At 39.1% G+C, this 25,895-nt stretch overlaps 1 protein-coding gene and 1 long non-coding RNA gene across 5 annotated transcripts in view; one reads left to right on the forward strand and one right to left on the reverse strand.

Annotated features, from left to right (window-relative positions):
• Positions 1 to 25,895, reverse strand: part of ATRN (attractin) — a 161,438-nt gene that overhangs the window by 97,003 nt on the left and 38,540 nt on the right. For all 3 annotated transcript variants that reach the window (XM_072800233.1, XM_072800235.1, XM_072800234.1), the window contains exons 2-6: positions 24,943 to 25,026; positions 20,873 to 20,986; positions 14,622 to 14,750; positions 10,347 to 10,552; positions 9,094 to 9,262 (exon numbers count right to left, since the gene is read on the reverse strand). In XM_072800233.1, the coding sequence (XP_072656334.1) occupies positions 9,094 to 9,262; positions 10,347 to 10,552; positions 14,622 to 14,750; positions 20,873 to 20,986; positions 24,943 to 25,026 (702 nt within the window). The remainder of the gene's footprint in view (positions 1 to 9,093; positions 9,263 to 10,346; positions 10,553 to 14,621; positions 14,751 to 20,872; positions 20,987 to 24,942; positions 25,027 to 25,895) is intronic.
• Positions 6,556 to 25,895, forward strand: part of LOC140618177 (uncharacterized) — a 49,767-nt gene continuing 30,427 nt past the window's right edge. Inside the window, exons 1-3 of one of the 2 annotated variants that reach the window (XR_012018372.1) lie at positions 6,556 to 6,630; positions 8,925 to 9,004; positions 9,650 to 9,706. This is a non-coding gene — a long non-coding RNA (uncharacterized lncRNA). Of the gene's footprint in view, positions 6,631 to 8,924; positions 9,005 to 9,649; positions 10,130 to 25,895 lie in introns of those variants that run through there. The other variant, XR_012018371.1, reaches the window with a different exon arrangement.

Genomic DNA, 25,895 nt, shown 5'->3' on the forward strand with positions numbered 1-25,895 from the left:
ACATCAGGACTTTGCAGATGCTGCTCCCTTTTTTTTTTTTTTTTCAGATGCTGCTCCCTTGAATAACAGTGGTAGTAAATGCTGTGATGGAGAACCCAAGGCCAGTAAGACTTTTTCTCCTTCCATGTGCTTTGCTTTTCTGTTTGGAAGGCTGAAGAACTCTCAGTTACTTTCATTCTCTCTCCTTCTCCCTCTCCCTCCTTTCTTCTCTATTTTTTTAAAATCACAGTATTATATTTTACTTAGGTAGAAATAACTAAAATCCATGCAGGGTAATGTCTTTACAAAATGGACTACATACCACTGCAATAATTTTATGGAGCTCTGGCTATAGAAGGTCTTTCCTGAGGACTAGCCTGGCTTCTGAAAACATATAATACCCCTAATGCTCAAGTCTGTCTCTGTAAGCTTGAAAGAGAGGAAAGAAAACAAAGGGAGCCCAAATCTCTAGATGGTTTAATTCACTTCTCTTTCAAGTGACATGGAGGGTGCTCAATCTGTATCTTAATTAATTTTGCTCCTCTTAGTCAATGACAGGTCAGCTCACGAGCTTGTTAGAGACAGTAAGGCACTGGCAGGTCCCGATAACCTGGCACAGATGAACTACCAAAAGATCTTACATAACAGGTTGTGACTCTTTTCACAAACCAGAGACGCAAACACAAGTCAAGAACAATACTGATGCAATAAAACATAAGAAATTCTAATCACCAAAATTCTCGTGGGAGCTTAGTCCAAGAAAACAGAATACTGAATAACTAGTTCTAAGACCTGGACAAATCGATAAGCAAAGGCAAATTTCTGGAATGCAGAAACAGATGTCTTCCAGAACTGCAGCCATCTCTCTCACAAATTCCTCCTTGATGACTGGTATCATGATAACCATCATGGCACAGGGTACATTCTTCCACCACCCATAGTGGCCTGGTATTCCAATCACAGTGTCTGACCATCCAAAGACCATGGCAAAGGCTTAAACATGACCCTAGCCAGAGGAGGCACAGAACTACCTGAGGCTTCCCACCCAAGAATTTGTCCTTTGTTCTAAAAAGGACAAAGAACTTCTAAAATAACTTGATCAAATCAGATCTTGTTGGACAGCTATACAATTTTCCTAAAACTTCTTGTGCTATTTCAATCTGTCCTATTTGTTAGGTTCTTTACTTCACTGACAGCAATTATCTTTATATTAGATCTCTTGTCTTCCAGGTGTCTTTGCTCTACTAATTATTTCAACCTGTATTTGCTGGAATGTCTATAAAGCTGTAATTCAATTTTCATTCTAGTTTTTGCTGTATATAATTTTTTTACATTTCCTTAGATATGTAATCTCCCATTTCATCTTTGTTATTATTTTCATGTCTTTCGCTTTTTTTTTAATTCAAATTCTCATTAAATTGATATGCAGCATGAAGCAGTTGGAAGCAATCTCCCTATTTTTCTTCTATGACCAGTTGTCAGCATTTACATGCTGCTTTCTTCCTCTTTATTTTTCCATCATAGAATAATTGCGTTAGCTATAGCATCATTTCTTTCATCTTGCTTGTGGTTAGATAGATATTGCTCTCCAGACATTTGCAAAGTGCAGGTGATTTCTTAATTCTTTTTCTGTAATATCTAAGATAAACTTGTCTTAGCTTATCCTTCCATTTTAGCTTTAGTGTGAAAGATGGTATTTTAAGTTCTATCCACTGTTCTGAAGTCTGAGGATATGCTGAGACTCAGATGGGGGAGTACGCAGCCTATTAGTATAAATCATCCAGACTCTGCTCTCCTTGGAAATTTTAAGTGTCCTAGGTCGAGGCATAACCCAAATCAGAAGCAGCTCTGACATGTGGGCAGAGTCAACCACTCAATCAATTTCCCCTCTTTTCACCCAGACTTTCTCAGCAATAACTTCTCCTACCCCTCCATTACAAGAGCGAAAAAACAATGATTCCCCACGCAGTTTTTGTCTTTCCATATTTGGGGTTATTTGTAGAGTTCTCAGAATCTCACCCATACGGTTTCCATGGGGTAAAAAAGGGGTCAGTTGTACAGTTCCTGTGAGTCTGTTTTAAAATTTACTGGATTAGATGATACCCTTCTCCTCATTTGATTACCTGCTGTTCAATTTTAATCAGGCTCCACACTCAGTGCAGAGCCCAACGCAGGGCTCGATCTCATGCCCCTGAGATCATGACCCGAGCCGAAATCGAGAGTCGGGTATTTAACCGACCGAGCCACCCAAATGCCCCCTTACTTTTTCTTTTTAAACATTTTTTTTAAAAACTCTTTTTTGCTTAAGGAAATTCAGTGATGAAGTTTCAATTGGAAATATTAACCTACGAGACCAAGACCATTTGTGTAAGAGGACTCTTGGGTGACATAAAATGGGGACTACTTTTTAATGTAAGTTAAAAGTTTTGGGTTAACAGGATTGTGGAAAAAAATAGCTCAATTGCTGAAATATGCTTATGTAAGAATATAAATGATGATAAAACTTATAAGCTAAGTTCCAGAAATACTTTTTCTAAAAGGAGTCACTGTATTTTTACTTTCCATGAGTTAGTAAAAATTTATTTGAAACTACATTAACATTTACATGAAATACATAAAGCTGTGAAAATCATGTTTTGATTAAGTACAAGCAGAAAAAAAATATTACAAATGTAGCTCGTGAGGTACACCAGTCACATAAAAGAAGTGACATTAATATTCCCAGAAACAAATATTTGTGAAGGAAATAAATAATTCATTTACTCTTCCGTTCACCTGATAAACACTTATTTGAGCACATTCTATGAGCAAAGCTCTGAGCTAAGTGAGCAAATAAGGTCTCCAACCTTGGAGAACGTAGAGTGGAAAAGGCAAAAAATGAGCAAATGCAACAAGGGGCACACACAGCACTAAAAATGATGCATGCTGCTCTAAAGGAAAAGAGAACTATGAAAAATAACAGGGAGAACCTGCCTGAACTGGATGATCAGGGAAGGTCTCTTGTGGTATAACTGAGATCTAACGGGTGAAAAGAAAACAGCCCTAGGGTACAACAGCAAGAAGAGTCTGGACTGAGGGAGGGGTGAGTACAAAAGGCTTTAGAGTAAGGATGCACCTGGAGTTTTAGGTAAAGCTAGAAGGCTGAGGAGGCAGGAAAGGAACAGGGTGAGACTGGGAAGGTGAGCAGTAATCAGATCAGGGAGGCCCAAGAGGTCCAATGGGAAAAGCCACTGATGGGTTTTAAGAAGGTAGTACATGATATGACTTACACTTTAAAAAAAAAAAAAAACCCAGCTGATATTTAAAAAATAGATTAAGAGGAATGCATGGAAACACACAGACTTGCTAAGAATCTAGTGCTGAAGCTAGGTGAGCAACAATGGCAGGCTGGTCACAGAGAGAAAAGAATGAATATGACATTTATTTGGTGGGCTTGATATGAGAATAGGATATAAGGAGGTGAAGGAAAGGATCAAAATCACTCCCAGATTTTTTGCTTTAAAAGAGGATGATGCCAAATACAAGGGTAAAAATCACATAAATGGTAGAATACTCAACTCTCATAATATCTGTATCATAGCAGAAGGGATAATCACTTTCACGCCTTTAATTTTACCTTCTCAGAGTGGTGGCACAAGTAGTGAAAAGTAGAGTGGGGATAGATTTTCTAGGTAGAGCTAACAAGATCTACTGATATACTGTAGCAGGTAGACACTATGGTGGTGGTATTCAAGATTTCTGCTTCTGGATATTTATACTCATGTATAATACCCTCCCCTCAAGTGTGAGCAGGATCTAGGACTTGTTTCTAACCAACAGAACATGGCAAAGATGATGAGACATCATTTCCATGATATCTATCCTGCCAGGAGACTCAGTCTAGAGACTCCCCTCGTGACCTAATGAAGCAAACAGCCACACTAGAAAAGTCAAAGTAATAAGGAACTGTGAATGGCCTCTAGAGTAGAGGGCAGCCTCCACTTGACAGCCAGCAAAAAGCTGGGGCCCTGAGTCCTAAACCACAAGAGAATGGATCCTGCCAACAATTCTAATGAACTTGGAAGTAGACTCTTCCCCAGTGGAATCTCTAGATGAGAACACAGGCCAGGTGACACCTTGATGGCAGAGCATGGAGTTAAGACATGCCCAGACTCCTGACCAGCAAAAACGATGAAGTAATAAATATGTGCTGTTTTAAGCTGCTACATTTGTGGTCATTTGTTATGTAGCAAGGGATAGCTAATACATGCACTGATATGGAGAGTGTAAAAACAAGAAGTCAAGGATGACTCCAAAATTCTGGGATTAAGCAAACAGAAGTATGAAGTAGTCATTAACTGAGATAGGCACATCTAGGGCAAGAACTGGCGTAGAGGAAAGATCAATTTTGGACACATACAGTTTAAGATGCCTTTCAGACAGCCAAAAGATTGAGATGTCAAATAAAAAGGTGGTGATATGGGTTCAGGTGAAAAGTCTAGGATGCAGACTTCAATCTGGGAGTCACCAACACACAAGTCAAGATATTACATAAGACTCCCAGGAGAGTAAATATACACTCCCACGGAAGAGGACTAAGAGCTGAGCCGTGGGACACATCATCATTCAGAAGTCAGTCAGTTGAAGAGGAACCAGCTAAAGAAGCTGAAAAGGAATAAGTAGTTGGAACAAATATGAAGAGAATGTGGAATCCTGGAAGACAGCTGAAGAAAGTGTTTAAAAGTGGAGGGAGGGGGTGCCTGGGTGGCTCAGTCAGTTCAGTGTCCAACTCTTAATTTCAGCTCAGGACATGATCTCAGGTTCCTGGGATCAAGCCCCACCTCGGGCTCTACCCTCACAGGGAGGCCACTTGAGGATTCTCTCCCTCACCCTCTGCCCCTCCTCCCACTTGTGTGTGCACTCACTCTCAAATGAAAGAATAAATCTTAAAAGAAAAAAAAAAAGGAGGGAGGAACTAGTATTATATCAAATGTTGGTGAAAGATCAAATAAGATGAGGACTAAGAATTCAAACTTTAAAATTCAGCTCCCCAGGGGGATCCCTGGGTGGCTCAGCAGTTTGGCACCTGCCTTTGGCCCAGGGCACGATCCTGGAGTCCCGGGATGGAGCCTGCTTCTCCCTCCTCCTGTGTCTCTGCCTCTCTTTCTCTCTATGTCTATCATAAATAAATAAATAAATCTTTAAAAAAATAAAATAAAATAAAATAAAATAAAATAAAATAAAATAAAATAAAATAAAATAAAATAAAATAAAATAAAATTCAGCTCCTCAGTCACATTAGCCACCTTTCAAGCACTCAATGACCACACATGACTAGTGACAGGATAGTGCCCCACTGGATAGTGCTGATGCACAGAACAGAAGATAGGATAAATGAGCAGAGATGAAGGTAACAGCTAAATGTGGTGGTGGGAGTTTGAGGAAGTCTTCTTTGGATAACTGTTACCTTTCAACATAGAAACAGGAAGCAAGGCCATAAGCTGAGAATGAAAACTAGGAGAATATGTGGTGGAGATTCGAAAACTGAAAAGAAATACGGCAGCTGAGCAGGAGAATGAGAGCAAGTCTGAGACAAAACCAAGGACTGTGAAGCCCTGTGGGAGCCAAGAATTGCTGATGTTCACCCAACTGCTCGCATGTACATGCATGTCTTCTGTCAAATTTGGACAATTCTCTGCCATTATTTCTTCAAATTCCTTTTCCGACACTCTCTTGCTCCTCTCCTTCCAGGACTCCTCCAGTGACAGAAATGTTAAGATTTTTTGTTATAGCCAGAGACCTTCAGGTCTCTGAAGTTCTATTTAAATCTTAAGTATTCTGGGATCCCTGGGTGGCGCAGCGGTTTGGCGCCTGCCTTTGGCCCAGGGCGCGATCCTGGAGACCCAGAATCGAATCCCACATCCGGCTCCCGGTGCATGGAGCCTGCTTCTCCCTCTGCCTGTGTCTCTGCCTCTCTCTCTCTCTCTGTGACTATCATAAATAAATAAATCATTTAAAAATAAAAAAATAAAAAAAATAAATCTTAAGTATTCTATTTTCTCTCTGGTTTAGATTGAGGGATATCTATTGTTCTATCTTCAAGTTCACTAATTCTTGCCTCTGTCCTCTCCATTCTGCTATTGACCCTGTCCACTGGGATTTTTGTTTTGGTTACTGTATTTTTCAGTTCTAATTTCCATTTGATTCTTCCTTAAATCTTCTATGTCTTTGATGAAGTTCTATTATTCATTCGATTTAGGTGTGTCTATAATCACACACCAAAGCATTTTTATAATGGCTGTTTAAAATCTTGTCAGATAATTCTAGTATCTATGTCATCCTGCTGTCAGCATCTCAACTGTCTTCTTCATTCAAGTTGGGATTTTCCTGGCTCTTTGCATGAGAAATGATTTTCAATTGAAATCTGAACATTTTGGATATCATAGGATGAGGCTCTGATCTTATTTACATCTACTGTTATAGCAGGCTTCATCTGACACCCCAGTAGGGAAGGGGAAAGGCCAACTCATTACTGTTGTTACTACCAGGTGTGGGTAGAATCCAGGTTCCCCACAGAGTCTCCTGTGACATCACAGCGGGGGAGGAAGCCTCATTTATGCCTAGTGGAGAAGAAAGTCCCAGTTCCCTAACTGGTCTTCAGAAGTTAAGACTGTAAGCAAATAACAAATGCAAAAACAAAAACCAAATGGCTAAATATTAACTAGGTTACATAAAAACTAGATTGCTGAGAAAGTCTCAGTTCCCTAATTGGCCTTTCCTAACACTGGTAGTGAGGAGGAGTTGGGGGCGGGGGGCGGAGTTGTTGAAGCACCTCACTAGATCCTGGCAAGAGTGGGAATCTAGACTCTGCTAGCATCAGACTTTGTTGACAGGAATGAAGGTGAGGCCACAGTTCTTTCTGTAGTGTTTGGCTATAGTAGAGTGGTTATTTGTGTCTAATAAAAGTTTTCCTTCTCACTAAGCTGCTCCTTTCCTAGTCCTTAGGCTAAAGAGAACAGGCAGGCTTATTCTTGGGGCTTTTTCAGCTTGTGCCTATTGGCATTTCCAGATTGCTGCTTTTTCCAACATCAAATCTGAGATATATGAGATAAAAAGAAAACTCCTGGAATTTTCCATTACATCGTTCCTTAGGTTCCGAGGTCCCTAGCCAGACTGCCTTCTCTCTACCTTTCAGAGTAGAAAGGTACTCATGTACCTTTCATGTTTGCTTTATATATAATGGTTTCATGTTTGCTTTATAGATAATGTTCAAGATTTTTAACTATACTTACCATAAAGAATAGGGGAAATCATTTCTTTATGATTTTTTAATAATTTCCTTTTTCATATTCTATTACTACAGGAATATCAGGCCACCTGAGTGGCTTAGTCAGTTAAGCATCTGGCTCTTGGTTTCAGCTCAGGTTATGATCTTGGGATTCTGAGAACTAGACCCACATCATGCTCTGCACTCAGTGAGGAGTCTGCTTCTCTCTCCCTGCCTCTCTGTGTGCATATGCATGCACTCTCTCTCTCTAAAATAAAGAAATAAATCTTGAAAAAAAAAAAAAAAAGGAGCATCTTATTTACTCTGCATTCTTCCTGGGTTTGACTTCAATTCTAAAATTATTTTAAAATTCTTTCCTAACTTCTATCATCTCATTTCTCGATTTTTCTGTTTCTGATTATATTATTCTTTCATGTCTTGCATCATTTTTTTTTGTCGTATTTTAGCTTGCTTGGGAATAGTAAGTTCTCACTTTTCTCAGTTTTGTGAGTATATTTTTCTATTATGCTTTCATGTACAAAGGGGGGTTATTCTACCAGGCAGTCTCTTTTTCTTTTCTATGTTACTTTAACTTTTAATTTTTTATGTCATTAAATCTTGATACTTTTCTGTTGCTCAATTTTAAGTAAAACTACTTTTCCCTGAACTCATACAGAAGAGGCCTGGGTTAGGACCATCTTCCTAGCTGAGATTTTAATCTCAGCTCTCTAGCTCACTCTTCTGTTGTCAACAGTGTGGTGTTCAAATACATGGCAGCGTATGTGTTGAGATATTTGGCTCTGTTCACCTTCCTTACTGTTAACTGGACACTCTTTTAACCTTTTCTCTATGGTCCCTATCCTTTTCGATTTGAATTCTAATTCCAGCAGTTTCTCCTTACTGTAGAACTTTCTCTTGTGATAACACTTTGGCTAGTTCATTTTGAGAGCTAAAAAGGCACAAACTGCTCAAGCCCCTTCAAATCCTATTATCAATTCCCATGAGTTTAGCCCTTACTAGAATACACAAATCTTTCCAATTCCAGCTGCTGTTCTCAAAGCAGCTTCTTTTAGGAATGCTGGAGCCTGTCAGTTGGCCTCTTGCTCCCCTTTGCTTACTTCTGCTCAGATGCCAATACCACACAGGTCCTGTGGCTGTGAACGGTTAGCCCCACCTATCTGTGTAGATACCTTTTGACCAAGTTTTGTTTTGTTACTCATGTGTTTTTTCATTTTGCCATACTAGTTGTCTATGTGCTTTAATGACTATTTGGGGGATTCAGAAATTATGCTGTTGCTGCCATAGTTCCAGAATCCCTTAAAGAACAGATGTTGGTTTTTTACAATCTTCATTAATAAAAAATGCCTAGAAAAAATTTCCAGGGCACAAAATCAGCATGAGTACGTGTTCATAAATTTCTCTAAAATCAATCCTCATAACTAACTTCATAACTCCACTGTGATAACATATATTCTCCCTTCAAGATGAGCAATGTGGGACCCACAAATGGACCTTGAACTCTGGGTCAAGTATTAGATAATGGCATAATTTCCTCTGGCAAACTATAAATTCAAATAATCTGACCTACAGAAATGCTAATTAAATTTACATGTAAATTTATATAGAGCCTAAAGCAAAATATGAGATGGTATCTAGAAAAGATGAATTATTGCTTATTTTAACAATGTATCCTTTGCAGCTCTCAACTTCAAAAACTAAGAATACATAAAAAAATTCTGGAACAACTACTACTAAAATATTAACAGAGATTTTCCTCAGGTAATGGAATTACTGATTTCATTTATCTCTATAAATTTTCAAAATGGAAAACTAGTAAGCTTCTTGCAAAAATGTTTAAAACTACTTACGCTAGAACCATGTTGTAATCTGAGTGATTGAACATATATCCTCCAACAACCCACATTATATTTCCATTGACCACTGCTTTGTGAGAGGCTCTGGGGAGCTTTAGGTTAGAATATTCCTCTCGAGTCCAAAATGACTGGTTAGCTGGTACAGGAATTGAACATCCGGGACCTAATAAAACAGAATAAATTAGCTTCACAAAATGCAGCTTTAAAATTACTGCACTTCAAGTTTTAATCACATAAATGTAACAAATACCTAAAGAATATTTAGTCTTTCCTTTAGCATCTAAATATCAGACAAAGCCCTTTCATTGATACTTTCAATACACTCAAAGCTTGTGACCAAGGGTCACCTCCAGTAAAATTCAAAATCATATACTTCCTAATGATAACCTGACCGTATGTAGGGTAGGATTTTTTTGTAATGAAATATTTGCTTAAGCAGCTCTGAGAGGAAAAGAGTAGACAAAGGAATTATTAACTCAAATGAAAAGCTTTAGGGCTAAAATGTAAAAACTAGTCCTAGGAGTAATAATACAACCCATTCATTTCCCAGAAAATCAAGAAACTCCATTCTTGGGAGTATGGCTCCTGCTGCAACCTGTGCACAGAGGTAAGAACTCAAAGACTTCAGTTACTTAACTCCTTGATGTCAGCCAAAGCACACACACAAAAGCATTTGAACAAGGGCATTTCCTTTCAAAATAAAAGTACTCTAAAGAAAAGGCAAATGAATAAAGAAAATTACTAAATCACTAACAGCTGTTACTACACAACCCTTAAAGAATTTGCTAAAGGTTCTTTGATAACCTCTCTATCTGCAGATAATTCCACTTGCTGACTGTTTCAGGATTCTACTGTATAACTGACCCCCATTTTTTCTGAATTTACTGAAAGTTTCTGAGAGATACCATTATTGTTAGTTCTCATCCCACTTCCTAGCTTGGTTCTCTGTTACGTTTTCTTGAGGCTGAGACCAAGTCCTCCAATTTTCATGAATGAATTGCAAAGAATGTCAAACCCCTCCATGATTCTAAAGCTTGGAACCAAGAAGCTAATTTCACACATATATGAAATGAAAGACTTGTAAAAATCTGAATAAAAAGATGCAAAAACTTAAATGCTACCTGATATCTAACTAACATAAGTGGTATATATGCTAGGTCATATAGGTACATATAAGGTCAATATACAAATTATTGAACTAGGAAGATGCTGTCAAATGAAGAGAAACAGATTAAAGAAGCTCCTACCCTGCCATTCCGGGAAGCAAGAGCATCCCCTGTCATCACTTGAATTGCAAACGCCTCGATCAGGAAAACCACAATCATGGACACAGTGAGGAACATCGCAGGCCTCCCCTTTCCAGTTTTCCAAACACTCACATTGGACAGTGTTGCTGCTATTACTGCTTTTACACTCTCCTCGGCCTGAGCAATTGTTCGGACACATGTCAAAACTATTAAAACAGTGGGGGAAATGAAATCAACACAAGAGACACATTAATTTAGCAGAATTTTCAACTCCCCAAAGTTTAAGATTCTTACTGAGTCTCCAGTTCACTCACAAGCACAAAGGCAGTACTTACCGGTTGGCCTAACTGGGGTCACTCAACACTGTGTAGCTAACACGGGTAATGAAATCAAATCAACCCTGCTGGATTTTCATAAGGGGAGACAAGTTAAAAAACCTAAGGGGAGAAGAAATTCTTGCAAAGCTTCCAGGCTTAGCTTCTCAAGGGTGGGATGACTATACTATTCTTGGTGGCCCCAACAGTAATGAGCATTAGAAAACTGTCAAATGCAAGCTTGCAAGTTTGGAGAAGAGGATAAAACAAAGTACTAACTATATACTCCCCATCTTTATGGTATGTATACCTCTGGACAATCTCTCAAAGTTCAGTGAAGTAAAGATTATTGCCCAGATTGGTGTATTTAAAATCCTCAGTAAGTTTATCTACTCATGTCAGATGGAAGAAAAGGGAGGACCAGAGACACCTGGATGGCTCAATGGTTGAGCGCCTGTCTTCGGCTCAGGTGTGATCCCAGGGTCTGGGGACCAGGTCCCATATTGGGCTCCCTGAAAAGAGCCTGCTTCTCCCTCTGCCTATGTCTCTGCCTCTCTCCCTGTGTCTCTCATGAATAAATAAATAAAATATATATAAAAAAAAAAAGAAAATGGACCAGTTTAACTCAATAGTTTATAATGTGTCTTGTAAAAACATAAGAGAACTATATTGACAGCACTCTGAGAAGACATAATTCAGATTTTAAAAGGGGAGGAGTAATAACTGGACTATCAGGATACTTTTAAGGATGTAGATTTCTTCTAAGGCCTATGAAGAAAACTAAAAAATTTTGTAGCAAAGAATGTCAGAAAATCAGAAATTAATTATTAAAAACAAGCTAATTAATGCTCACACCTACACCCAAATATCAGCTTATCACATATTTATAATAAAATACTATAAATATTTATATGCAGTATTTTTAAATCTATATAGTTGTAATGTAAGAAATATGTTATGCCTACTTTTCAAGCCCCAGTAAGCAGAAGAATACACAAAGTATTTGGTTCAAAAAGCTGAATGACATTCTTATAGGCCAGAAAGTAGTGTCTACTAGCTCTAGAATAATACAAACAGTAAGTGAAGCTTCAATTTCATCTTTATTAAGAAAAAGGTTTTGCAAGACAAGAGTTTATAAAAACTAAAGTTTAAATCTCAGATTGGATCTTTAACAGTAAAACAGTTACTACAGTAATCACACTTTGTTTCTATAAAAGGCCTAGAATAAAACTGTAGTATTGCCATGATGTGCTCACCCCTATGCCTCATACCAAAAATATGTCAAATTATAATTTCCTATGGACATATTTATTAATCGTATAGGAGGGCATGGCACACAATCAGAACTTAATGTTACTGGAAAACGAAGAGGAGGGAGTAACCCTTAGGTCCTTTTAAACTAAAGAAGGGCAAATATAACAACTTCTCCACTCCAGTGTCCTCAGGCATAGGTTTATTTCATGTGCCAAAAATTAATTATGAGTTCTCTTTAAAATTACATAAAATCTCAAAACACAAAAATCATTTTTTGAATCTCTGAAAAATGAAAGTAGCAGGTAGTATATCAAAACATCTGCTTGTATGTCTAAATTGGAATAATGGGAAAATTAGTCTAATTATCCATGCTTAAAATGTGACTTGGAAATAAGATGAAGTACCAATTTGTGTGAAAATAAAACATAACTATTATTTTCTTCTTTTACAAAGAAAATTAGGGAACACAGAAGCTGTGGGTACTACTCTCAAGGGTCCCCAAGGTGAGGTCACCCCAAAGCTAGGATTCAGTGCAACCTGAGGACACCTGGAAAATGAATGACAATGTTTTATGTAGATCTTTCTGGACAGTCTTCTGGGAATAAAGACCATCATTTTATTTGGCTTTTTAAAGGGTATGGAAGCCCCAGAATGGTTTAGGGATCCTTTTTAAAAAACAGAGGTCTTGGGATACCTGGGTGGCTCAGTGGTTGAGCATCTGCCTTTGGCTCAGGGTGTGATCCCCGTCCAGGGATCGAGTCCTATATTGGGCTCCCTGCAAGGAGCCTGCTTCTCCCTCTGCCTATGTCTCTGCCTCTTTCTGTGTGAAATCTTTAAAAAATAAAGAAAGAACAGAGGTCTTAGAACCAAGAAGCTAATAAAATCTAGGATAACCTCAACATTCCTTCACTTAACAAATAAATACTAATTCTGGTCTCCAGGAGAGATCAAGGCTTCCCCAACACCAATGAGGGTTAAGAATAACATGCATTTCTTGGGAAGAGCTCTTCAGTGATGGGTCAAAGGACTTCTGGTGTCAAGGAGTACTTGAATTATCCTCTCTCTAGGGGTGCTCCCTCCCTGGAGTTTGTCTTCTCCCCTAAGGCTGCTACTATGAGGGGCCTTGAAAGAGCAAAAAGACTATGCCTAAGAACCCAAAGGGAACCCAGAATGGGTTGAATGACTAGAGCAATGCTATTCAGCATATGAACCATAAAGAGGCATCAGCAGCATCAGAAGAGGCATCAGCAGCATCATCCAGGAACTAATCAGAAATTTGGATTCTCAAGCCCCAGCTCTGCTGGAATTACGATCTCTGGAGAAGACCCAGGAATCTGCATCTTAACAAGCCCCCCAGGAGATCCCTGTGCATGTGAAGTTTCAAAAGTAACGGCCTCAACCTCTCCCCTTCCCTTCAGAACTGAACTTCTTCCCAGAGTGTGCCAATCTTAGTACCGTAACTTTCTAACCTTCCATTCTGAACTGTGCCCCTACCAGGCCCCTGACTCCACCTCCCCAGTTAGGGTCATCTAGGGCTCCCTCTGCTTACTCAACCTCATATAGCTGTCGGTTCCCTCCTTATAAAACTTTCTTTTCTGAGCTTCTGTGACAATGCAGCCCCCTGACATTCCTCTGCTCCTTAATTTAGCTGCTTCTACTGCCCCTTTCCTCACGGTGCCCACGCCCCATAAGCCACTCACTGTCCATGTGCCAGTGATTCCCAGATGACATGCCCAACCCTGTCAGCTCTTCTGGGCCCTATATCTGGGTATCAATGTCCTGCTTGGACATCTCACGTGTACCCAACTGCCCTCATCAGTCTTTCCCCTCAAACCAGCCTTTATGCCTGCCTGGTTCACTAAAAATCACCTTGTTAGTACTGTGATATGCTGCCCAGACTGCCAAGTCACAAACCTTGGGAGCCTGAAAAGCTAAATCAGTGTACCAAACAAGACAGAGATGGCTCTAAATAGGCTTGAAAGAATCCAGAGACCCTGAGAAAATGGGCAGAAAAAGAATCCAGCAGAAAGGTTATACATGGAGCTCGCTGCCTCTGCCAGGAGTTAGCAAACTTATTCTGTAAAAAAACAAATAGCATCTTAGGCTCCATGGGCTGCAGCATCTCTTTATCACAGACTCCTTGTTTAGGGCACTTTATGAATTTAACTACTTATGAAAACAAACATTTCTTAATAGAAAAAAAGAAAAGACAAAAGTTAGCCTCTCTCCTACCACAACAAATTCCCAAAGCTGCCTAGGACTGTTTGTCTAGATTTCCTTCATAACTTCAACTCAGTCCTCATCAATGGGCTAACCACTGATTACATGAAAATGACTAACATCTGTTAAACTGCACTCAAACAAACAAAAAACAAAAACAACAAAAAAACAATGTTTTCAACAATTAGCAGAAAAATGTACCTCTTTTCCAGGAGAAGCTCCAAAGCAGTAAGACCTGGGTTGAGATTGTAGTCCTACCACTTTGACAATGTATTTTAACCATTTCCTACAAGTTTCCTCAATTATGGGACAAGGGAAAACACAGTGCCCATACCTCACTGAGTTTTGAACTTGAAATGAGAAAATCCATGCATACTGCTTAGTGCAACACCTGGCACAATGTCAGCCCTCAATACGTGTTAGTTATTATTATTGTTAAAATATAGTCTCTGAATAAAATCACAAAGATTAGACTTAAATATCTTACTTGTAAGTGATATTAAATCCAGTCAAATTATAAGCAGCATCACTAAAAAAATGCAGCAGGGCATAACCTGATGTGGCAACAACCTCAGGGACAGTCTCGTTGCCATCTCTCTCAGGAACGATGAGGCCACTGAAACGAAAACACACTTCTTACAAAGGGGAGCATTTTCACCAGGCACATCACATGGCAACACACAAATTCAAAACTGGAATTCATCCTTATAATTAAAAAAAAAACACTTCCAGGAAATTCTTATAATAAATTATTATAATAAATGCATGGTACTACCCTATTAGTTCTGGATCCAGTTCTGAATCCTCTGAGGAACAGATCTGAATCTTTCACGAGGCTCTCCTTTATCTGAGGTTGTATTTCTAATGAGATTTGCAATCAATGGCCCTATTCTTTTTTATTTTTTTGCATATAAAACTGCTTATAATGCTTCTTCAAAAAAGTGAGTAAACTTCAAAATCACAGAAAGTAACAAACTTTATGAGCTGATGAATGCCAAACATATACATACTGAAAAGTATGAAAAGTAAAAATGTGATAAATATAAACACAATCCTAACACTATTATTCTGATGTACTTTCTTTGCCTAATTGATACCATATAATATCTTATACTCTATCTCACAGGTAACCTACTATAAGCATTTCCCCTCTCATTCAGTCCAACACACAATAGTATTTGCTGGGTGTCTGGAGAGCCTTAAAAATTATCAAGTCAAAGGGTCCAAATGGTGGCTTTAAGTCTCTTGTTCCATAAAACCAACTTGCTTTCCAGAAGCAATATGCCAACTTGAAATCTCATCAACATGAGAAGGGAAAGATCCATCCTACCTCACTTGCCAATAGGAAGGATTACCAGTCCTATTTTAGCTTTGGCAATTTAATAAATGAAAAGTAATTCTTTTATATAGTGGTTTTGAGTTTCTTTTATATTCCTGAGGTTAATCATTTTTCCTATGTTTACTTGCCTTTTGGATTTCTTCATATGTGAACTTCTTTTGCCCAATTATCAATTCACTATCACCAGCCCCACCACCGCATTCAGTGAAAACTTGAATCCTTATCAGGCTCTATGCAATCTGCTCCACACACACAACCCCTCCAATGAACAAACATGTCATCTATTACTCTCTTCCCTTTACTCACTCAACCTCAGCCACACTGGCCTCTTTGCTTTCCTATAGCACACACCACATCAATTCCCCCCTCAGGGCACCTGACTACCTTAAATGGTCATTCACTCTGATCTAGCAATTCCAAGTTCTTTGCAGAACTAACACTTGCTCATGTACATAAAGACAAATATACAACAATCCTCACTGCAGCACTATTCAGAATGACAACAGGTTGAAACCCACCTAGGGGCACCTGGCTGGCTCAGTTGGTAGGGCATGTGACTCTTGATCTAGGGGTCATGAGTTCAAGCCCCATGTTGTATATAGTGATTACTTAATAGAAAAGGAGGAGGAAGAGAAAACTACCTAAATGCTCATCTGCAGGGAGTCAGATAGATGATTCATTCCATATCTGCAGGTCTGCAGAACAAACCAGGAACTCGTCAAGGCATTCTGATAAGTCGGAGAAAAAACAAGCTGCAAAACAATGAGCCTAGTGTATGTGTATATTTACACATATTTAGATAAGTGCATATAAAAATAATGAAATGGAAGAATACAGAAGTGGGAAATAAGCAGGAGGGGGAGGGATTTTCATTCAATAAGCCTCTTAAATATAAAGACAGAATTCTAGGAACTCTAGGACTCTGAAGGTGCTCAGAGTTCACTACAAAACAGTGAAGCATTTTACACTGCGTAGTCAATTAACCAATATTTACTGATGCTACATGTAAGGCACTGTTCTAGGTACCAGGAATACAGCAGTGAAAAGCTCCCTGCCTTCACAGAGTTCACATTAGAGAAACAACAAATAAGCCTAGATATACCACCCCCCTCGCAACACACGTATACATAACACCAAGCAGAAATAAATGCTATGAAAAGAAAAAAAAACAGCGAAAGAACAAAAGGTGCTACTTTAGAAAGGGGCAACTAGGGAAGGCCTCTTGGAAAGGTGACATTTGGTAAGAGACCTACCAGGAAGTTTCAATCATCATCATCATGCTTTCTTCAAATTTATGTACCAGAACCCCTTGAAATGCCGTACAGGCAAGTACTTGTAAGAGGGCCACCTAGAAACAGGTATGTTGAAAGCAATCTTCTCCTACGAAACACTGGCCCAGGAATGACTGGGGGCTTCAGTCACATATAGAAGACCTGCACTCAATCCTAACATGACCTTTAGGACCAGAGATGGGAACACTGATCCTCACTCCACATGACTGGGCATGTCATGGATATCTGGGAACCTGTGTCCTCAAATGCACAAGGACAGAAATCCTATCTGCCCTGCAGTGACAGAATGAGAAGCAAATTCTTACAGCATGTGAAGTTGGCTCATACTACTAGGTGCTCAGTAAGTGATGGGTAATGATATTTATCACTCAGATGGTGGGACATTTAAGTGTGCAGGATGAATAGTAGAATGGGTGGAGGGAGGAAAGACTGGGTCAAGGCAGAGGTGGAAGGCTGTCTGCACTAGATGCCATTATACCAGAGAAAGGGAGCCAGCTTCTCCACTTCAGAGAGACTCGGGCATTGGCTTCTTTTCACTTTGAAAACCTGACATTATGACAGCATTGGAATGTGCCACTTTCTCCCAGTGTGAAAATAAAACAACTGGTTTACGACAAAAATAAACTTCTACAGAGTAAATGAAGACAAACACAGCCTCAACCCAGCACGCAAGGCAATGGAAAGTGCGTGGGTGAGAAAGCGATGCTGCAGGCGTGCCATTCAACTGTCACCCTGAGCCGTCTCCCACTCCCCCGCCCCCCCATCTCCTACCCCCAGGTAGATAAATACATACAGGCACAGCTTCGGTGGCAGCCACTTGTTCAACTTGATCAAATCAAGAAATGCCTTCCCCTGAGTTCTGTATAATCTTACATTTTAAACACAGAGTACCATTGTTTAGAACTATTCTTGAAAATCACTGTTCAAGGTATTTTCTTAATTCAGTATAACAGTGCTAGGTGGACATGGGCTCTCTGAACACACATGGGGTATACCTTGACTTCAACTACACTAGCCAAGTTTTTTTTTGTTTGTTTGTTTTAAGATTTTATTTCTTTATTCATGAGAGACACACACAGAGAGAGGCAGAGACACAGGCAGAGGAAGAAGCAGGCTCCTCACAGGGAGCCCAATGTGGGATTCGATCCCAGGACCCTGTGAGCACACCCTGAGCCAAAGGCAGATGCTCAACATCTAAGCCACCCAGGCATCCCACTAGCCAAGTTTATTAGCAATCCTAGGTTTATACACCTATCTCCTTGCAAGACTAGATACTCCCTGAGGGCAGGGAGTTGTGGAAGAGAAGCCAGATTCTTAAAGTCAGGGGTCAGAGACTGGCAATGGGGCCAGGCAGGGTCTGTACTCCTGTCTGGTGAAGGAAGGTCCAAGAACCTGAGAGGTCCTGCCTTTGACTGCTTCTCTGTGTGCCATGGTCTGACCACAGCATCAACTGGTTCAGCTGAGTGCTGGACAACTGACTCCTGCTTTCACAAAGCTCTTCCAACGGCTCTTTGTCAGTCAAAACAATTGCCTTATCCATAAATGACCCCACAACCACCAAGAAGAAAACAACCAACTCTATAAGGAACAACCTTCTGATGAAGAATGTTCTCAGAAAGGAACTCTTCTCCCTGATTCATCACCACAACCACCTCTGCATCTCTGACCACAGATCACAGACCCTAGCAGAGGAGCTGCTCCACCAAAGAGCTCCATATTTAAACATGTGTTGAACTGGATGCAGCACAAATCAAAGTGTGGTAGAGCTGGAAGAGTCTTGCTCCAGTGGTTCTCAGATCTGTCTACTAATGAAACTTGGTTTTTTTTTTTTTTTTTTTTTTGAAACTTGGTTTGATACACAGATTTTATACAGAACTTCAATGTGTAAAATATAAATGAGATCGACCAGTTCAGAATCAAATGAGACTTTTTAGTCTGCAACACACCTAGAGAAAACACAGCACAACACTGTCACCTGGGGTAGCAGAAGCTGAGGACTAGAGCACTTACATGACCTGTCTGAGTTCACACAAAGACTTGAGCAGAACTGAGATAAACAGTCCTCACCTTCTGGATCTCACGTAGTTCTTTTGTTATTAGCTGGGCTGTATGCAGGCTCTCACCATTCTGCACCCCACCCCTGCACCCTATACATCACCATTGGGTTGATTTCTTCCCTCCAAAGCTCTCCTGACCCAGCACACTCCTCAGCCCCCATCTTGTGACAGGGCCCTTACGGATTTCAACAGCAGTTTTCAAGGTGTTCTGCACATCACTGCTTTTAGGGATTTTGTGTTTCAGGTAAATTTCAATTTTGTTTCTTGTTATTTGTGAAAGTATTTATTTATTCATTATAAGCATGGAGGAAAAAAACCCAAAAGGGACACTCAGGGTGTCTTATGTGAATTACACTGGAAAACTTGCATTTGGGATTAAATTTCAATTTTTAAACACATATTTTTTTTCACTGTCATTTTAGAAAATTCACATTAAATATAAGTTTAAATTTTAAAATTATCAAAGCACTAATTTATATTATTAGTTTATCAGCTTTTTTAGAGAAACACAAAAACCCTCCAGTTATTTGTATACATACTCTGGCTTCTCTCAGAAGTCACTGACTAGAAGAAAATTCATAGCCTCCTGCTTGTTTTTTGTTGCTGTTGCTTCACATGTATGCTCATCAAATACACGGTCCAGGTGAGCCACAGGATGGTGCACACTTGCTTGGCTGATGTCCCCACAAGGGCTACTGGCAAGCTGATTCTAAGTGCTCAGCACATAATAGGGACTCCATGAATTTTGATTTATGAACTTCAGTTCAAGTGAATCCCCAGTGAGTACTATCATTTTAACATCATAATATAGCTTCCATGCTTGTGTTGAAGTGCCTCTTGCCATAACCCAAGGCATGCTTCAAATTTTGGCATAAAAATACATATACCCCACACTTGGACAATGACATTTTACTACTTAGCATGGCCTATCTACCCTGTTCTTTGGCTCCATTAGTGAACCTTTGAAACCCAGAAAATGACCTTGGTTCTCAGTTCAAAGATATGCTGGAGAGAATTCTAAGCCAAAGGAAGTGGAGAAATATAAGGGCATATTAGTCCCCTGATTTCCTGTGTCCTTCAGCTGCTTGTGTATTGTTTACTCTTGTTACCTCCTCACTGACGTGAAACATCAACTAGACTAGCCCCATGTGAGGAATACAAAAAATATTTGTTGAATTGATTTCTTTCAAAGTCAGAGAAATAAAATGTCTGAAATTCCAGAAAGTCAGCTGCAGATGAAAAACTGACAGCTATGGCTCTCTAATGGGATGTACATGTTAGAAAAATATATTTTATAAATCCTCTATCAAGTAAAAGGGAGAAAAATTGGATGGTTTTGAATTCCCATGTAGTCTAAAACGTAATAACAGAGCTACTTATTCTTAATAAAAACTAAAATGCCAAAACAATACAGAACACTCTGTATGTTTAGTGTTCAGCTGTTTTTTTTTAAGTAATAGAGAACACACTTGTTAAAAAAAAAAAAGACACTTTCTTCATTTTCCACAGGTTACTCTTCATTTTCTATGTATTCTTCCAAAAAGTTTCCCTCACTCATATTAATGCATATACATAAACACACACACACACACGCGAGTGCATGTACACACACACACACACACACACACACGCATGCCCACAACTATATCTGGATTCAACAAATAACTCCTTAAGGCCTGCACAATGAGATACAAGGATCGGGGTGACTGTGGTTCATGATTTAAAATTTTCACAGAATATTCAACATATTACTAACAAAACATCTTTTAAACGTAAACTTCATCACCACCAAAGAAGTAAGTAAACTTAATACTACTACCACAATTTTAGAGATCAGGAAATTCAAAGGAGAGGTCCAGTGCTCTGCCCAGAAATTTACCCAGTAGCTACAGGAAACCAAGTCAGGCCTAGAACACAAGTGGTAGAGGACTCCAGAACTACTTACCCTCTCCATGAAATAAAGGTAGTAAGTGATATTTGCAATCTAGGAGATAAGGCTGAATTCAGAAATCAAACAATGATTAACTAGTACTTATGTGACAAAACTTACCTAAAGGCAGCAATAAGTGGTGCATAAATTGAGTCTCCATCATAAACATATAAATGGTCCCAACTACATTCTGTAGCAAAATGATTGAAACGAAGTCTCATTATTCTATTTGGCCTGAAAAGAACAAGAAGAGCAGTTTATAATAATCATCATAACTATAAAACATTTGAGAGTTGAGAGAGATAAATTTTTTTTTTGAGAGAGATAAATTTTTAAGGAACTTACAGGGAAAGAAGAAATGAATAGTACATAAATGACATTCCTTCATTTGCCGAAGACTTATTTCATAGTTTATTTCATACTTAGGGTGAGAGACCACTAAGCATGCAACAGTAAACAAAATCGCCACGGTCCATGCCACTCTGGACCTCACAGTCCGTACAGTGGCTGTTCTTTAACACCCTGTGAGCCAACCCATTAGCCCTTCCGTTTCTGCACTTCCTTCCTTACTCAATTTCAAGTTCCACACTACATCATTTCACAAACACAACTGCCAGTTCTCTATACTTGCCTACCCTCTGCCTTTCCATGGACCTACCTGGCAAAAGGTATCTAGAGGACACCTGTTATCTGCTTTGACTTAGATTAAATGCAAAGAAAACTAAGCCTACTACTTGGTAGACTGTTTTCAGGACTGGTCACAGCTCACCAACTTCAAATTGGCACTTCAATTCTGCCAGCAGTGATACCACTCATTCTCCTTCTCTTTCTCCACAATTGCTGCTCACTCCCGATTACTATTTCAAACCATTCGGTCCCACTTCCCTGCTTAAGCTCAGCACCCAGACAAAAAAAATCTCTCAACTCCCCATTTTCCAAAACAGATACACCTACTCATTCCTCCATCCATCTCTCAAACACTTCATATCTCCCTCTCATCTGAAACTTCCCACACTCTCCTTTAAACTTCCTTAAGCATCATATATTTTCAAAAAACAGCAGATCAGAAAAACTTTAAATCTCAATTCTCCTTCCAGCTATTACCCAACCTATCTCTATCCCTCTCTCCTCTGAAGAGAGTGAACCTCCACACAAGATTTTACTTTCTCTGCTTCCTCACATCCTACTCACCCTCTTTGCTCTCCAAACCTGGCTTTCACCAAAACACTCCACTCAAAAACCTCTTGATACTATCAGCACCATTTATATCCTGATGATACCTAATTATATGTCTCCAGCCTAGGCCTTCCCTCTACCCCACACTTGTCAACCTAACATGTATAAGCAAACAAATAAGTTCATAAACAAGTTAACTCAGCTGATGATGACTACAGTGAAGATATGAATGGAATATGATGTGTAGAACAGGAATTACTGTTCTACAGTAATTCTACTGATGTGTAGGTCAGGAATTACTCCAGAAAGCTTTGAAAAGATGAGAATGACAAGAGCTAAGCCATGTGAAAAGGAAAGGGAACAGTGTTTTGGACAAAGGGAACAGCACAGTCTTAAAGTCCAAGTGAGAAAGAGGCTGATGCATCTGAGCAACATGAAGAAAACCAATGTGTCTCAAACACAGCAAACAGAAGACACCACATGACATAAGACACGAGAGATGAGCAAGAAGCGAGAGCAAAAGCTGGGAGGCCAATTATCAAGCCATCACAGCAGCCCAGGAAAGACAGGATGGTTGGTGTCTTAAAACAACTGCAGAGATGAGGATGAAAAGGAGCATGTAGATGGGCTGGGAAGACATTCTAGAGGAAAGGGAAAATGGGCAGAACTCACCAACAGGCTGAATATAGGCATAAGGGAAAGAAGGAGCTAAAGTTTTTCCTTAGGCTGAGTAGTAACAGCCACCAAAAGGAATGCTGCAGGAGGGCATCAGATAGGAATGAAAGGAGAGAATGGGGAGGGGCAAACAACTCCTGAGGCAGCAGGTCCTCAACTGCTAAACTGCAGGTCTCACAGCGTCGGGTGGGGCCCTGGGGCCCTTTGAGGCTGTCTAGGAGGCTAAATCTATGTTCACAATAATCCTAAAATAGCACATGACTATCAGTGGATTGGCATTTACTAATGGAGCAATGGTGGGTAAATGTGCTAGCACCTCGGGACAGAGCAAGGCAGAAACACCAGAGTGTCCCAGTGATCACTGTTATTCTTCACCACTACACACTCACAGAAAAAGGAAAAACTGGGTTTCATTTAAGGATATCCTCCTTTATTAAGTGGTGAAAAAAATCTTAATTTCATAAAAACTTGACCCTGGAGGACACATCTTTTGAATATTCCACATGACAAGACAGGAAGTACGCACAAACCACTTCTGCCTAACAGAACCACGGCCTCAGGGAAAATCACTCGTGTAACCGTTTGGGTGGTGAGCTGAACTAGTTGCTTTTTTCCCAGAGTGTCATCTATCATTTTCACTTGAAAGAACGACTAACAAACTATGATGAGTCAGACTTACTTATCTGGTAGATACTTTCTTAGAAATGAACAAAGCACGTCTATCACTTCAAAGAAAACAACGGACACTATTTGTTGCCAAAGATAAAATTTAGGTTTTTAAGTAGTAATTAGAGTTTTGGAAAATTTGCCTCTGCCACCCAGATACAACTTCCCAATACTTAAAACTCTCTGATGAGATTAATGGTAATGTTAACCAAATTTATTTTTTTCACGTTATATCATGAAATATATCAAAGTTTGGAAGATCTACATAATTCAGTGAACCATGATTTTCCAAATAACCCATATATCTTGTTACAAAACCATGTAAGGGTTAAAGATCCATTCCAAAGTACAAGAAAACCAACAGATTTTAACTGTTCCAAAAGTTCACATTGTTTCAGATTCCCCACTGCAATTTACTTTTAAGAAATTAGCACTTGTCAAGCTTTGATGTAGTATCAAAGAAGGCCACCCAAAATTATGTAAAAGGATTACTAAAATCTCCTTCTCTTTCCTACTACATATTCAAGTGAATACTGATTCTCTTGACATACTTCAACAATAACAACATATTGTAATGAAGTGAATGTAGAAGAAAATCTATGGAGCCAGACAGAAGAGATTTTACAAAAATGTAAAACAGTATCATTCTTCTCACTGATTTAATGTAAGATTTCCTTTTTCATAAAAAGATGTCATTTGTGCTGACACATAGTAGGTTTGTCATTGCTTTTAAATGAGTTAATGAAGAATATCCTTAGTATTAATTTATAATATGAACAGATATAACCCACATAAATAAAAGTTATTTGGAATTCTCAAAATTTAAGAGTGTAAAGGGGTCCTGAGACCACAAAATTTGAGAAACACTGCTTTAAAGATTTGCCATGAAGAGAGACACCTGGGTGCTTAGTCAAATATGCATCCAATTCTTGATTTTGGCTCAGGTCTGGATCTCACGGTCACAAGTTCAAGCCCCACACCAGGCTCCACATTCTGCGTGGAGCCTACTTTTTTTTTTAATTTTTATTTATTTTATGATAGTCACAGAGAGAAAGAGAGAGAGAGGGGCAGAGACATAGGCAGGGGGAGAAGCAGGCTCCACGCACCGGGAGCCCGATGTGGGATTCGATCCCGGGTCTCCAGGATCGCGCCCTGGGCCTAAGGCAGGCGCCAAACTGCTGCGCCACCCAGGGATCCCTGCGTGGAGCCTACTTTAAGAAAAAAATATATATATTGTCATGAAGAGAAGAAGGAAAAGGCAAGAGCTGGAGGGTACAGGAGGCCTAGAGAAGCAGCCATTTGAAGAATAATAGTTATTTTCATTTTCCTGCTCACAATAAAAATAGGTACTTAAAAAATAACATAATATTTTAATTTTCTACTGCTTTAAGCAAACCATTTCAAATATTCAACAGTTTTAACTATTATAATTGACGATATACATATTTCTAGTGTGTACAATTCATTCACAGCTTTAAATCAACACAAAACCTTTTTTCAAATTAACAATGAAGATTAAGAAAAATAAAACCAAATTCACTTATTAGATGAAGTTATCAAACAAAAAATATTTTAAGTACTTTATGTTAGAATGTTAATTTTACTTGTAAAAAACAAAAGGTTTGCCACACTGAGCTCAGAAGAAAAAAAAAAAACCAGCTATTACTACTTACTGTCCTTCAATAAGCCATGTGCACTTCGTTTTATATTTATAATTTCCAGGGCCATCTGTTACAAACCCAGAAGATCCAGTTAGTCTGTAATGCAAATAAAAAAAAATTAAGTCCATCAAAATTTCACATATTAATATCTTTAATTCCCAATACAATGCAAGTTAAGCATAATAGGTACATTAATACATAACCAGAAGAAAATCACTGGATAGTTATACTCAAATTATACAAATCTGAGTGAAAAGACTATTTGCCATATACTCTAGAAAAGGGGGATACAAACATTAAAACCAAGAGTAATAAAGAAAAATATATCTAAATCTTTCTAGCAGAGATAAGAAATTCATACTTTGTACCAAGAAAATGACTACAAGAATTTACTTATAAATGTGAATTGCTGTGTTTTTTTTTTTAAGATTTTATTTATTCATGAGAGATGCAGAGAGCGAGGCAGAGACTAGACAGAGGGAGAAGCAGGCTCCATGCAGGGAGCCCAATGTGAGACTCAATCCTAGGACTACAGGGTCACACCCTCAGCCAAAGGCAGACACTCAACCGCTGAGCCACCCAGGTGTCCCTAATTGGTTTTTTAAAAGATCACATGGTTACAGTTACCACTGAAGTGTATTTAATACAATAACACTGTGGAGAATATAACTGTAATGGGCAAACACATCAAGTCCCAACACACAATGGACCCCCGCACTCATCTAGCTGCTGCTTCTGAAGGTAATCTACCATACCCCATGAGCAGTGTCCATCAGCACCTGTCTTCCCATATTCGTGCCAAGTCTGAAGTTTGTCAATATTTTTAGGTCTTGCCTATATGATAGGCATATCCTGATATTTCATTAATGTTTTGACTGGTACTAACTCTGATGCTCGAGTACCTTTTTTTTAAGATTTTATATATTTATTCATGAGAGACACAGAAAGAGAGAGGCAGAGACACA

Source organism: Canis lupus, chromosome 26, assembly GCF_048164855.1.
Source record: "Canis lupus baileyi chromosome 26, mCanLup2.hap1, whole genome shotgun sequence".
Lineage (NCBI taxonomy): Eukaryota > Metazoa > Chordata > Mammalia > Carnivora > Canidae > Canis > Canis lupus.